The 13,278-nt window shown below is 22.2% G+C and overlaps 2 protein-coding genes across 2 annotated transcripts; one reads left to right on the forward strand and one right to left on the reverse strand.

Annotated features, from left to right (window-relative positions):
* Positions 1-9,052: 9,052 nt before the first annotated feature.
* On the forward strand, positions 9,053-11,721 carry LOC129613345 (sodium-dependent nutrient amino acid transporter 1). The gene is made up of 9 exons (XM_055527357.1): positions 9,053-9,076; positions 9,171-9,292; positions 9,369-9,627; positions 9,692-9,929; positions 10,000-10,270; positions 10,335-10,905; positions 10,966-11,142; positions 11,219-11,431; positions 11,711-11,721. The coding sequence occupies exons 2-9, from the start codon at positions 9,200-9,202 to the stop codon at positions 11,719-11,721; spliced, it is 1,833 nt and encodes a 610-aa protein (XP_055383332.1). The 5' UTR covers positions 9,053-9,076; positions 9,171-9,199.
* A 36-nt stretch (positions 11,722-11,757) lies between these two features.
* On the reverse strand, positions 11,758-12,970 carry LOC129613346 (testis-specific serine/threonine-protein kinase 2-like). The gene is made up of 6 exons (XM_055527358.1): positions 12,875-12,970; positions 12,708-12,775; positions 12,468-12,649; positions 12,270-12,425; positions 12,001-12,131; positions 11,758-11,904 (listed from the first exon to the last, which is right to left on the reverse strand). The coding sequence occupies exons 1-6, from the start codon at positions 12,968-12,970 to the stop codon at positions 11,758-11,760; spliced, it is 780 nt and encodes a 259-aa protein (XP_055383333.1).
* Positions 12,971-13,278: the final 308 nt, after the last annotated feature.

Raw genomic sequence — 13,278 nt, forward strand, 5'->3', positions numbered from 1 at the left:
AGAAATTTTCGATTTATTTTGTCCATTCAAGTAAATAGCTATTATGACCTAATCAAATTAATTCAAATATTTGGTAAATTTTAAAAATTACTAAATTTTTTGATAATTTATTAGTAGATATATGATAAGTACATCTGTACTTACTCATTTATTACTTATACAAACATTATACAATTAAACAAAGATTTTTCAACAAATAATCATTAGGGCTAGTAATAAAATAATAATACACTTGTACCCCTAAATATATGCAACAATTTCAATATAGAACATAATTATTTTTAATGGTTTTCAATACCTAGCTCGCTATAGTTCTTATAAAATTAAAAATACCATCTGATTTTAAATACTTTAATGAATGAATTTACTTCATATTAATTAAAAATCAATCAAAATCTATTAAAATTGAAAATTGAAAAAGAAAAATCACGCAAATCTTTTAATATGCATTCATAAATTAAACAAAACCGTATGGATATAAAACATAGAAGCAATTACAAATAAAAAAAGCCGAAAATAATAATTTCTATATATATGTACATATTTGAAATTTAATAATAAATTTTTTTTTTATCATAGCTATGTCGTATGTACCATAAATATTTTTCATACCATTTATACAAACACTCTATATCCAATTAAATGCATTTGTATAAATCAAAATAAAAAAATTAAATTAATGTGACCGATTTTTAATAAGATCATAAATTGCAATCATATCTGGGCATTTACAGATGTTAATATGTAAAAGAAATTTTGCATAAAATCAAATAAAATTATTTTATTGAACATTTTTATATTATAATAATAGCAGCATAATATTTTTTTTTTCCGCCAATTTAATTAAAGAAATTCAACTTTTAAACTTTCTATATATATCAATTACAATTTCTTTGAGAACATTGATGTGTCGTATATGCTTTACATTTTACATAACACATTTACCAATTGCAAGAATTTGTAATGAATTCAAGTTCATACTGCTTAATGAACTCAGATTCTCAATTTGAGTTGACTATAGCGCTTAAAAGAATTAAGAAAATTAATTATTTAAAAGAAACGTAACTGAGTGTGCGATTGAAACATTCATTTAGTCAATTTTACTGATATTATAAGCTGATTATATTAAAAAATTACTAAAAATCTCAAATAATTACCTATACAAAACAAAATCATTTTCTATCACTTGCTGTAACACAAATTCTATGTTACAATCCAAAACCAATACGTATTATGTTTGTGATCCTTAAATTTATCCTCCTTAAAACGTACATAATATACAATAGATTATAATCCAGAATTGTTAATAAAATTTATTATATTTTTAATTTAAAAAATTCTTTACTGCTTACTGTTACTACCATAACAATAATGTACTTGTCTACTTACTTAGTAACACAAAAATTTTAATATTCTTAACACTAAAATAAATTTTCCTTAAATACAATGACTTGTTATTTTTTTTTACTCATACCTAAATGGTAAATAAAAATTCGGTATTAAAAAAAAATTAAAATTTTTTTATAAAAGTAGCTACTATATGTAAAAAATTACTATAACAAAATAATTAATTTATTTATATGCAATATTAATAATGTGTTGTTCAAAATCAACATTATACCAATTTTATACATGGTAGTAATGGTAGTACATAAGAGCCGTGACAGCAAATTGAGTCACGGCTTATTTGAAATAAAAATAATAAAATTAAGCAGCCACCTCAAGTTAACGATATTTTTTTGTATAATTCAAATAAATGTAGGGAAAATTATAAGAAAAAAAAAAAAGGAACTAAAATGAAATTCACTTTATGAAATGAAGCTTATAAGCTGACCGGATAAGATTTTATTTTTTTCTCGGATATTAATGGGGTTTCGTTGTTATTAAAATAATAAATCTGAATTTAAAAATTTTTAGTTTCTGTTTAATTCTTGAAAGAATAGGTTGGAAAAAAAATAAAATTATAAAGTAGTTAAAATTAAATGGTATTGAAAGAAATAGAAGAAATAGAAGGTTTTGTTAAAAAAAAAATTCTTAATTAGAATTAAAAATAAACTTGAATTAGAATTTTAAAATATTATTGAAATTAAAAGTGAGTAGTTAAGATATTTAATTAATTTTCATTAATAATTTAAGTAGTGAAGAAAATTTAATGAAATATTTAGAGTTTTAATTGTAACTGGTCTTGCAAATTTCTTAAAATTTTAAATTTTAAAAGTGTGCCAATTAAAAGAATATTTAATAAATTTAATATAGACTTAAAATAACGAATATTAAAAAATTTAAATTGATTATTATTTTAAATTGAACGATAATTGACGATATTGAACAACGTGTATATTATAAGATATTGGTATTTAATTAAGGTTGATCAACGTGTGTTCTGATAAATTTATGTTCAACGTGTTCAGTATTTTTGCAGTTTTTGTTTTTCTTGTTTTTTTTTGAAAATATTTTTGAAAAAGAACTCAAGATTTAAAATATATGCAAAAATTTGTTAGAATTATATAATTTAAAGTTATTATTGTAGATTATAGTGGATTTGGGAGGTATCATGATTGTCAAATTTGATAAGTGATTCTATGCGGGTATACTTTTGTCATAAAAAGAATATTTTCATTTTATCCCAATCAGAAATGGGATAAAAATGTGTACCAATAATATTATTGTATTTGATAATATATCATTAAAATACTATCGAGAAATTGTTACTTAATCCGGTTTAAGAACAGAATCTTCTGGCAGTATTTTACACAAAAATATAGGCGTCTATCAAAAATAAGATTTTAAGTTATATAGTATACGCTTTGCCTTATATACCTATTTCATTGCTTATAAAAATGCAAAACAAAAGCATAGATTCTGGCTATAAAAAAAATTATTTTGTTAATCGAAATACTTTGCAAATAGTAGAATGTAAATTTCACGTGAAAATGCTTGCATTTCGGTAGCACAGAACCACTTCTTATAGAAAAATATTCTTATTAAATAAAAAGTTATTTTATTTTTCTAAATTTATGCTTTTTATAATCATTTAAATTGCATATAAATTGCAAGAAATCTTTTTACATCTTTTTAAAAAAAATCAAGATATTTTACATTATAATTTCATAATTTATCCTTGATTTAAAAGATTTCATGAAAATTTACAACTTTATTAGTAAATTTTTAAAAACGATTTAAAGATCTTAATTGAATAATAAAAACTGAAACTGAAAGTATAATTATCTTTTCTAACAGAGCATCTATTTATACAATCTTAGCTTAAATTTACATATTAATATAAGATAATTATGAAATTGCAAAAACATTGAACTTGATACTGAATACACTATATTATTTGTAATGAGGGCAAAATATAATTTTATTCTACATTATTCTTCTTAATTCTTCCAATATTTTCATTCATTTTTATCATATATTTTTATTATTTTGTTTATAATTAAACTTTTATTTTCAAAATAAAGAAAAAATAGTGAGATAACAAAATTATTAAGAATATTAAAAAATTATTGCATTCTTGCAAAATTTTTATATAAATACAAAGCTATATAGTGTTTTTTATTTACACATTTTATATTTAATATACTATATCTAACAAAATAGTAGGTATATATGAAAAAAAAATTACGAATTTAATTTTTGAAAGAATGAGCTCTTTACTTTTTTTATAAAATGATAAGCTTAAATCATCTAAAATTTAATTTCTTATATACTTTATATTATTAGATCTATATAATAAAATTAGAATATAGTTTACATATTCGTATACAAAATTAAACATTGTTGCAGTTCAGGTTAATATAAGTCATTAACCCTTAAAATATATAAAAATACATTTTAATTATAATTATACGCTCATTTAATATTAGAAATATATATATATATACATAAATGTTCAGTATTTTTAGTAATTTAACTGGAAAATTTTAATTTTATGATTAGTGCGAATAAATATTTTCATTCAAAATATTATATGTTATTTAATTTTTAAAATAAATATTTGTATAGAAAATTTACATATATTTTATAAATATTATTAAAGTAATATTAAAACAAAAACAACAAACATGTATATACATTATATACCTTACATTATTAACTAGATCTGCAATAATATTTACAAAATTTTTTTAATTATCCTTAATATTAGCGTAAAATCTTAAAAAAAATTATGCAATTTTATTTGAGAGTCAATTTAAGATAGTTGATCTCACGATTTTAGTTCTCTTAATCTCTAGAATTTCATTGTGTTTAAAATTTTCATTTATTGAACCAAGGATGCGCCTTCTAAGTAACATATTATGTGCAGCAAAATTTTTACTATCCACAAAATATTCTTTGTTCCTAGATATAGGATAATACCTCGACTTAAATGCGTTTGAAATATTCATTTATTGAGCTAAGAATTCCAGTTTTGAGCTAAATGTAATGTGTAGCAGGATTTTTACTATCCACCAAATAATATTTGTTCCTATATAGGATAAACTGACTAATGCTATGTAATATTTGAGATTTTGTGTTAAAATTTCCATCTACTGAGCCTTAGTAATTGTATATCCAATTTCACAGGGAATTCCAGTAGCCATCGTTTTCACAATTCGGTGTATTTTTTCATAATAGCACTAAAAGTATAAAAGATTTTTAATTAAATAAATATTAATGATCATCATAAGTATACCACTAAATCTTTTCTCAATTAAAATAAAAAAAACTTATTATAACTTACTCAATATTAACAATTTCAATTTTAATTAATAAAAAGAAATTATTACATAAATATTATTAAGATTTTAAATAAATTGATGGACAGCTTTTATTTTCCGGATATTTTAATTTTTTTCTATAAATACCTTAATATATAAAATTCCATTGATTTTTTTATTATCATTAATATTGATTTTATTATTAATTTTAATATTATATATAGATTAAAAATAATTTTTCACATTTTCATATCGAGAAAACCGACAATGAACGCCGATTGATATAAGGGAGAAAATAATTATCATTTTTAATTTTATTCAATATTTTTCATTGTCAATATAATAACTCCATATACCACTACGCGTCGCTGAACATTCAATGTATTTACACATATTATATAAATGTTCAACCATTTCCATGTACCTATGTATATAATATAATAATTATTATTAATTAAATAAAACAAAATGTATGCATATAAGAAAATAGAATATAGAAAATTCATATTGGCTGCAAATTATCAATGTTAAATAAAATAAAATATATTATAGATAATAATAAATATAAAATTATATGTATTTTAATTAAAAATAAAATACAAGTCGTTACTCATACCATATACTAAACTTACCATGTTGTCATACATGCTGTATACATATAAAATGTTGAAATAACTATCAAACTAAATGTATATGTTGTATATTATTGTACAAAATTTCTATTCACCCTGAAATATTATAAAAAATATAAGTAATGGAATACAACACAAAGAAATTTGACACCGGCAAACACTTCGATGACATATTTTACAGTTGTTTCAGTTATTTTATACATTTCTGTATAGCTATACTATTTCAATTACAAAATATTAAATTTCTGACTATAATTTACATGGTTCTTTATACATAATTGAATTATTGAAGTGTTAAATTGAGATTAAAGGTGTTAAATAACATTTTTTGTTTCTTTTGTTTTATAGAAAATTTTTGACAGGTTATATAAATGTTTGCATTTCCGGTTTATATACATATAAGTATACATGATATTGTATACGTAATAAGAAATTTTCTTGACGGCAATATTTTGAAAGATATTTAGAAAACTCTAAACGCTTTTTCTGACTGAACTAGCCATGAAAGATTTCGATTCTAAATTGTTGGTTCAATATTATTTTCCATAAAAATATTACGTCTGACTATGTCATAGTATAACAAAGTGAAATATTGTAATCAAATATCTGCAATATCTCGTTAAACGATAGCATTCTTTAATATACTACATATTATAATTCTAAATTTAATTTGCATTTTAATAATAAAATTTAATATTATAAATTTGCATTTGAATATTATTTCGGTCAATTTGCTTAACAGAATAACAAAATGTACTACTTAGCATCCATAAATTGTTTAGAAGAGTCAAACTTATTAGATATTATAATCCGCACTTTTATAGGAATATCTTCATTTGCGCTGAATTTACTCATATGGCAATAATATAGCTATAAAATGCTAAAATTTGAAAATAATTTTGCAATTCCTTATAGAATTTATTCCAAAATTGACAATTGTTCATAATTTAAATTAGATTTTTTTTAAATTTTTCTATTTTTTTAATAAAATTTTTCTATATAATTTATTTGTAAAATCAAAAATTAAAATTTTACAACAACAAACATAATTGAACATTTTTAAAATCAGACTTTGAACAACTTAAATTATTAATTAAAATTTAATAAAAAATTATTTAATTCTTTAATTATTTAAACAAAAAAAAACATAAAAATTAAAAAATAAAAAACAATTCAAATTCAGACGGACCCTTTCTGTTAAAGTGCAGCCACATTTGTAAGGTAGATTTGTTATACATTTTATATAGAAAAAACGCAATATGAAAGCTTAAATTATTTATTAAATAAATTAAAAATGAAAAGGAAAATAAAAAAACAAATTTTTTTTTCTATTTGTAAAAAGCATAATAAAAATTATTATGCTTTGAATTATAAGACATCAAAACTATGTTGTAAGGCGCTTATTTTATTATGACTGTTATTCTACTCACACACACACATACTTGAATATAGCCATGAGTGTGTGAACAGTGTATGAACAGTGTCTGAACAGTGGCATTTATTATTTGTATTTATAATATTTGCTATTACAATAACGAAAAAAAAATCAATTTTGAGCGGCTAATTGTTTAAGATTATCTATGATTCTTTCTTCCATGCTTAATAGATCACGTATATTGGAAGAACGATAACAATAATAATAATAATAATTATCATAACAATAATAATCATAATGATAATAATAACAATAAAAATTTCTTATAACTCAATCAGTCTATAACTATACGGTAGAAGCACTGTTAACAACGGTATATGTACATATATGGTGAAATTCTTATCATAATATTCTATGGTATAATGTTGATTGTCATAATATTATCAATACATAGCTGATATTTTGGCTAAAATCAAAGACATTTGAAAATTTTTTGATATACTTAAAATTTGATCACGTTCACTTGTTATCATAGGAAGTTAAAATTTTTCGATAATTGAAATAGAATTTCGTTTCATTCAAAATGTATATATATGTATATAAGTATGTACATGTATGAACATGGAACCGGTTTAATATGATTTTTATTTAGGTAGCCAATTTACTAATTATATTTTCCCTTTTATCAATGACAAGTGTATACTTGAATCATAATTACATATTATACACTCCTTTAAAATTCTAATGAAGCTCAAAAATTATTTTTCAACATTATAGAAACGTTCTATACAAATTACACGTAACTGTTTATCAAAATTAAAAAATACTTAAAATACTTGAGATATTACGAGTATAACAGAGTAAATTATAAGAGAACTACCATATGTATATTCCTTTGGCAGGACTATTGAGATTTGTAAAAGAAAATTGACTGATTTTACTATTACTTGGTTGGATATCTGAGCCCATTAAATTATGGCACAGCTATTGTCAACTTGAAGGTTACCAATTGGCGTTCTTGCTGGTTTAATACTTCACGATTAATTAAAAATAAAATTTATTACCTTAAACTTTAGTACTTTTGGAAAATGTATTTTTTCATTTTAACCCCAAAATTTTATGAGTTCAATGACAGATTTTTTTTGAAAGTATGACGTACTTAAATTTATAACTTATAGCAAAATCTAAATTATTGTTATGTTATGTATGCACCGTTGTATATGTCACCCCTTATTTACTTTCCAATTTCCGCCAAAATGGCTCATAAATAATTTTTAAATAAAAATTTACAAAAATTCATGAATGATTTAGCAAAAATTGAATGAAAAAACGCAAATTTAGAAAATAATTTTTTAAGTTCCAAAAAATTATAATTGCAAGTAAGTATTATATTGGTAAAACTGTTATATTTTTAACTAAAATCTCAAAGTAAAAAAAAAAATTGGAGAGGAAAAAAACAATGTTTACAATATAAAGTAAAATTAAGTTGTCATGAATTATGATTGTCTGGTTGTGCATTTTAAAATAAATAATTTTAATAAATATTTTGTTATATATTTGTTTTTTTTCTGCAAATATTTTTATGTAAACAAAAATGTATAAGAAACAACATTAAAGTTAAAATTTGCATATTTTCACCCACATATTCCAAAATTTGTCAACCTTCAACTTGATTTTAACTGATAAAATTTTATGTAATTAAAATGTCAGAATGTTTTCTTTTTTTTTTTTTGTTCTACATTTTTTATGCGTTTTATATTTTTCATATACAAAAGAATTAAGTTCAAAGTTTTAATATAGAAACAAATTATTTAGATTAAGTCCAAAAAATTATTATCAAGGTAAAATAAATTATATGAAAAGTTAAAAGTGCAGTAAAATCAACTTCATTGTTTATTAGAAATATAATATCGTCGTTTAAGTAAAAAATAAAAAAATGTAAACAAACTGAATTCAACTTGACTACGCAATTCTTTTTAATTGGAGACTAATTTGTTTTGTTGAAAACAACAGAAAAGTAAATAACGGTAAAATTTCCATTAAAATTTAAATTGCTGAACGTTTTATAATTTCACTTATGTCAAGCACTTCAAACATGTACACTTATAGAAAGAGTGCCAATTATATATTAATAAAATAATTTCAAAATTGCGAAGATTCATTTGATGACACAAATGATTCCTGAATTGAATCAAAAATACTGTTAAAATTACTGAATAAATCAATTTGATGTTTGATCAGAATTTTGATATATGCCCTATGTTGCATATCAAATTTACAGTAACCTTACTACATTTCTAATTTTCAAAATTAAAAGACGACAACACTCAAAGAGAATTCGCTTTAAAAATATTGCCGTTGTTGTAAATTCAAATTTAAATGTTGAAAAATTTTTATACAACCAAAAATATGAAGAAAGAAAAAATTTCAAATTTTCATATTTTTATGTATTTTCAGACGCCTGTAATAATTTATTTCCATGAGCTATGACAGTTTTAGATAACAGGATATATAGCGAGCAGAGTCCACCCTTGCTTGGAGAACTGCAAGGGAAAAATAAAAATAATTCAAAAGATGTTGTAAGTTTAATAATTTTATTAAATATTTTCTTTTAATTTCTAGTTACCATTATATTGAAAATATTTCACTTCTTAGGAGTCTGGACTTAATACACGAGAAAAATGGGGCAAAGAAATTGAATTTTTATTATCATGTATAGCACTTTCAGTTGGTTTAGGTAATGTTTGGAGATTTCCATTTATTGCATTAGAAAATGGTGGTGGAGCATTTGTTATACCATACATAATAGTATTATTATTGATTGGTCGACCAGTTTATTATATGGAAGTTATTATTGGGCAATTTTCTAGTAGAGGATGTATAAGAGCATTTGATATGGTACCAGTTATGAGAGGTATTTAAAGATAGTTTATATTTATTTAACTTACATATATATTTTCATTTGCATTGATATATAGGAGTTGGATACGGTCAGGTTTATGCAACAGCATTAGCAACAACTTATTATGCTTGTATAATGGGTTTAACTGTTAAATATTTAATAGCATCATTTTCATCTATATTACCATGGGCATATTGTTTAGAAGAATGGGGATCAAATTGTGTTAATGCTACAATTAATGATGATTCAGTCCAACATGATTCAATAGATCTTAATGACGGCGAACGTGGATCGTCAGCTGAATTTTATTTTACGTAATAAATTTTTATTTCATTTTTACTTAAGTTTTTGGTTTATAAATAAAATGAAAATTTTCCATTTTAGTCGAATTGTACTTAATGAAGTTGACAATCTTGATTATGGACTCGGTACGCCAAGTAAAGATTTATTAATGTGCTTAGCAATTACTTGGATAATAATTGGTCTAATATTATGGAAAGGAATAAAAAGTTCAGGGAAAGCTTCATATTTTTTAGCAATTTTCCCATATGTTGTATTAATCCTTCTCTTTGTAAGAGCTATAACACTTCCTGGATCAATTAATGGGATTATTTACTTTTTAAAACCACAATGGAATCAACTTTTAAATCCAAAAGTAATTTATCAAAAATTTTATTAGTAATTTGTTTTTTCTTATAATTTTCTTTAATTTCTTGTAGGTATGGTACAATGCAATAACACAAGTTTTCTTTTCTCTTGCAATATGTTTTGGTACATTAATTATGTATGCATCATTTAATAATTTTCGAAAACGTGTTTATAGAGATGTAATTATAATAACAACAATAGATTCATTTACATCAATGTTGGCTGGTTGTGTAATTTTTGGAATCTTAGGAAATCTTGCATACGAATTGAAAACTGATAATATAAGAGATGTTGTAAAAGGTGGTGCTGGTTTAGCATTTATTTCATATCCAGATGCAATAGCAAAATTTCAATGGTTACCACAAGTATTTGCTGTATTATTTTTTTCAATGTTATTAGTATTAGGTATTGGAAGTAATATAGGAATGTCTTCGTGTGTTATAACAGTTATAAAAGATAAATTTATACATATACCACATTGGATGTTAGCTGGTGGAATGTCAATTTTTGGTTTTATATGCGGTATAATATATATGACACCTGGTGGACAATTTATATTAAATTTAATTGATTTCTTTGGATGCTCCTTTATTGGGTTATTTTTGGCAATATTTGAATTGATTGCTGTCGCATGGATCTATGGTAAGAAAAAGAAAAACTATTGTTGCATCATATAAAAATTATAGGGTGTTAAATTTGCAGGTGTAAATCGATTATGTAAGGATATTGAATTTATGTTTGGTATAAAAACTGGGTTATATTGGAGAATATGTTGGGCTATAATTACACCATCTCTAATGATAACTGTTCTTATTTACCTAATTATAGAATATCAGCCATTAAAATATAAAAATATTGATTATCCACCATTAGTAATGGGTAATATACACACTTAAATAAATTATAATTCAATAAAAATTCAAAAATATATTAAATAAAATTTTTATAATTTTAGGTATTGCATGGGTAATTTATGCAATTGGTATATTACAATTACCGATATGGGCTATATATGCAATATATCAACAACCGCAAAAAACTTTAATAGAAAAAATTAAATCATCATTTAAACCAACGAAAAATTGGGGTCCACTTGAGAAACATAATTTTGAAGATTATCAAAAATATAGAATTAATATAGAAAATAATTCTAATATAGAAGAATTAAGTATATGGCAAAAAATTCTTAATAATATTTTAGGATAGATTTAATTTTTTTAATTATAAGTAATTAAATACATATAATTAGAATAAGAATATAATTAGGAATATTTTGTAAATTTAATTACAATTTTTATTATATAAAAAATTACTGACTTGACAAAATAAGATTTAAAAGTATATATGTGTACCTATGTATGCCGATTATATAAAATGATTTATTCAAAAGGTTTTCGTACATCAAAATTTAATTTATTTCATTGAAAAATTCAAAACTAAATTCAAGAATTGCTATAAATGAACTAATAAGTTTCTTAACCTTTAAAGAAAATATTAGACGTTAGTAGTTTTGTTAACAACATCGACTGCATCGGATGTAATTATTTGCATATTAAAGGAACTATCTTCTTCTCGAAAAATAGTAAAACTTTCGCGATTTTTTTTATCCACCTTAAAATTTAAATTATGATTTCCCTTTTTCTTCAATTGAACAATATCCACGCCATTATCATTATTATTATCATCATTTGTAAATATTTTATTTTTATTAATATTCTTAATTTCATTAATAGCTGCCTCGAAAGCATTATATTCAGCATTATTTAATATTTTCAATTTAGGATTCATTGCAATCCATGAAGAATTTATAACCTCTTCTATTTTAATTCTATTTTTTGGATTTGGTTCCAACATTCCTTTTAACAATTCTTTAATTTCATTTGATAAAATATTTTGATATTTTGAACGAAATTTCCAATTTTTATTCATTTGTTGTTTATACAATACTTTTAAATTTTTTGAATCAAATGGATTTGCTTTATTTAATATAACATATATTAGTATACCAAAAGTCCATATATCAGCTATTTTTGGATCATATAATTCACCATGTATTATTTCTGGTGGTGCATATGATTCTGTACCACAAAATGTATTACTCATTTCATATGATAATGGTAAATTATTTAATAATTTAATATGACATGCAAAACCAAAATCTGCTATTTTACAATTAAAATTTTTTGTTAATAAAATATTTTCACATTTAAGATCACGATGTGCTATATTTAATATATGTAAATATTGAACACCTAATGCAATCTGTTTAACCCATATTCTTGCTTGATCTTCTGGAACAGCATCATTTTTAAGTATATAATCAAGTAGATCACCATTTTCCGCATAGCGCATAAAAATATAAATATTATTTCGTCTTTGATAAATACTACAATTTTTTTTAAAAAATGTAATTAACTGAAACTGACCAGATGCAGAAAATTTACCTTAAAATCGAAATAATATGAGGATGATTGACTTTAATTAAAATTGCTAATTCTCTTGGTAAAAATTTCTTTAAAAATTTCTTTGGAATTTTATTTAAATTAATTATTTTACAAGCAACTTGTAAATTATTTAAATTCAATTTTGATTTAAATTCAGCCAAATAAACTTTTGAAAAACCACCTTCTCCTAATTTTTTAACAAATGAATAACCACGTTTTGATAAAATATCTTTTTCTGATTCATTCCTAATATCAGATTGCATTATAAAAACCTTCGAAAGAAATCCTTCATTTATTATTTTTTATATATTTAAAAAATAAAATCAAATAATTTTGAATTACAAAAAAAAACTGACAATTTATTCATGTGTATATTGTGAATTATTTTATCGTAAAATTTACGATATTTAAATTTGTTTTTTCTACGTTCCTACAATTATTTACAGCAATTATTTTATAAAATATATTATTTGATAAATTATTATTTTTATCAACTTTTTAAGTTAATTGTGCTCCAAAACTTATGCAATTTTGTTAGAGAAATTAGGTGTATATAAAGTACTGCAAAAAA

This window comes from Condylostylus longicornis, unplaced genomic scaffold, assembly GCF_029603195.1.
Source record: "Condylostylus longicornis isolate FDR11 unplaced genomic scaffold, ASM2960319v2 ptg000083l, whole genome shotgun sequence".
NCBI lineage: Eukaryota > Metazoa > Arthropoda > Insecta > Diptera > Dolichopodidae > Condylostylus > Condylostylus longicornis.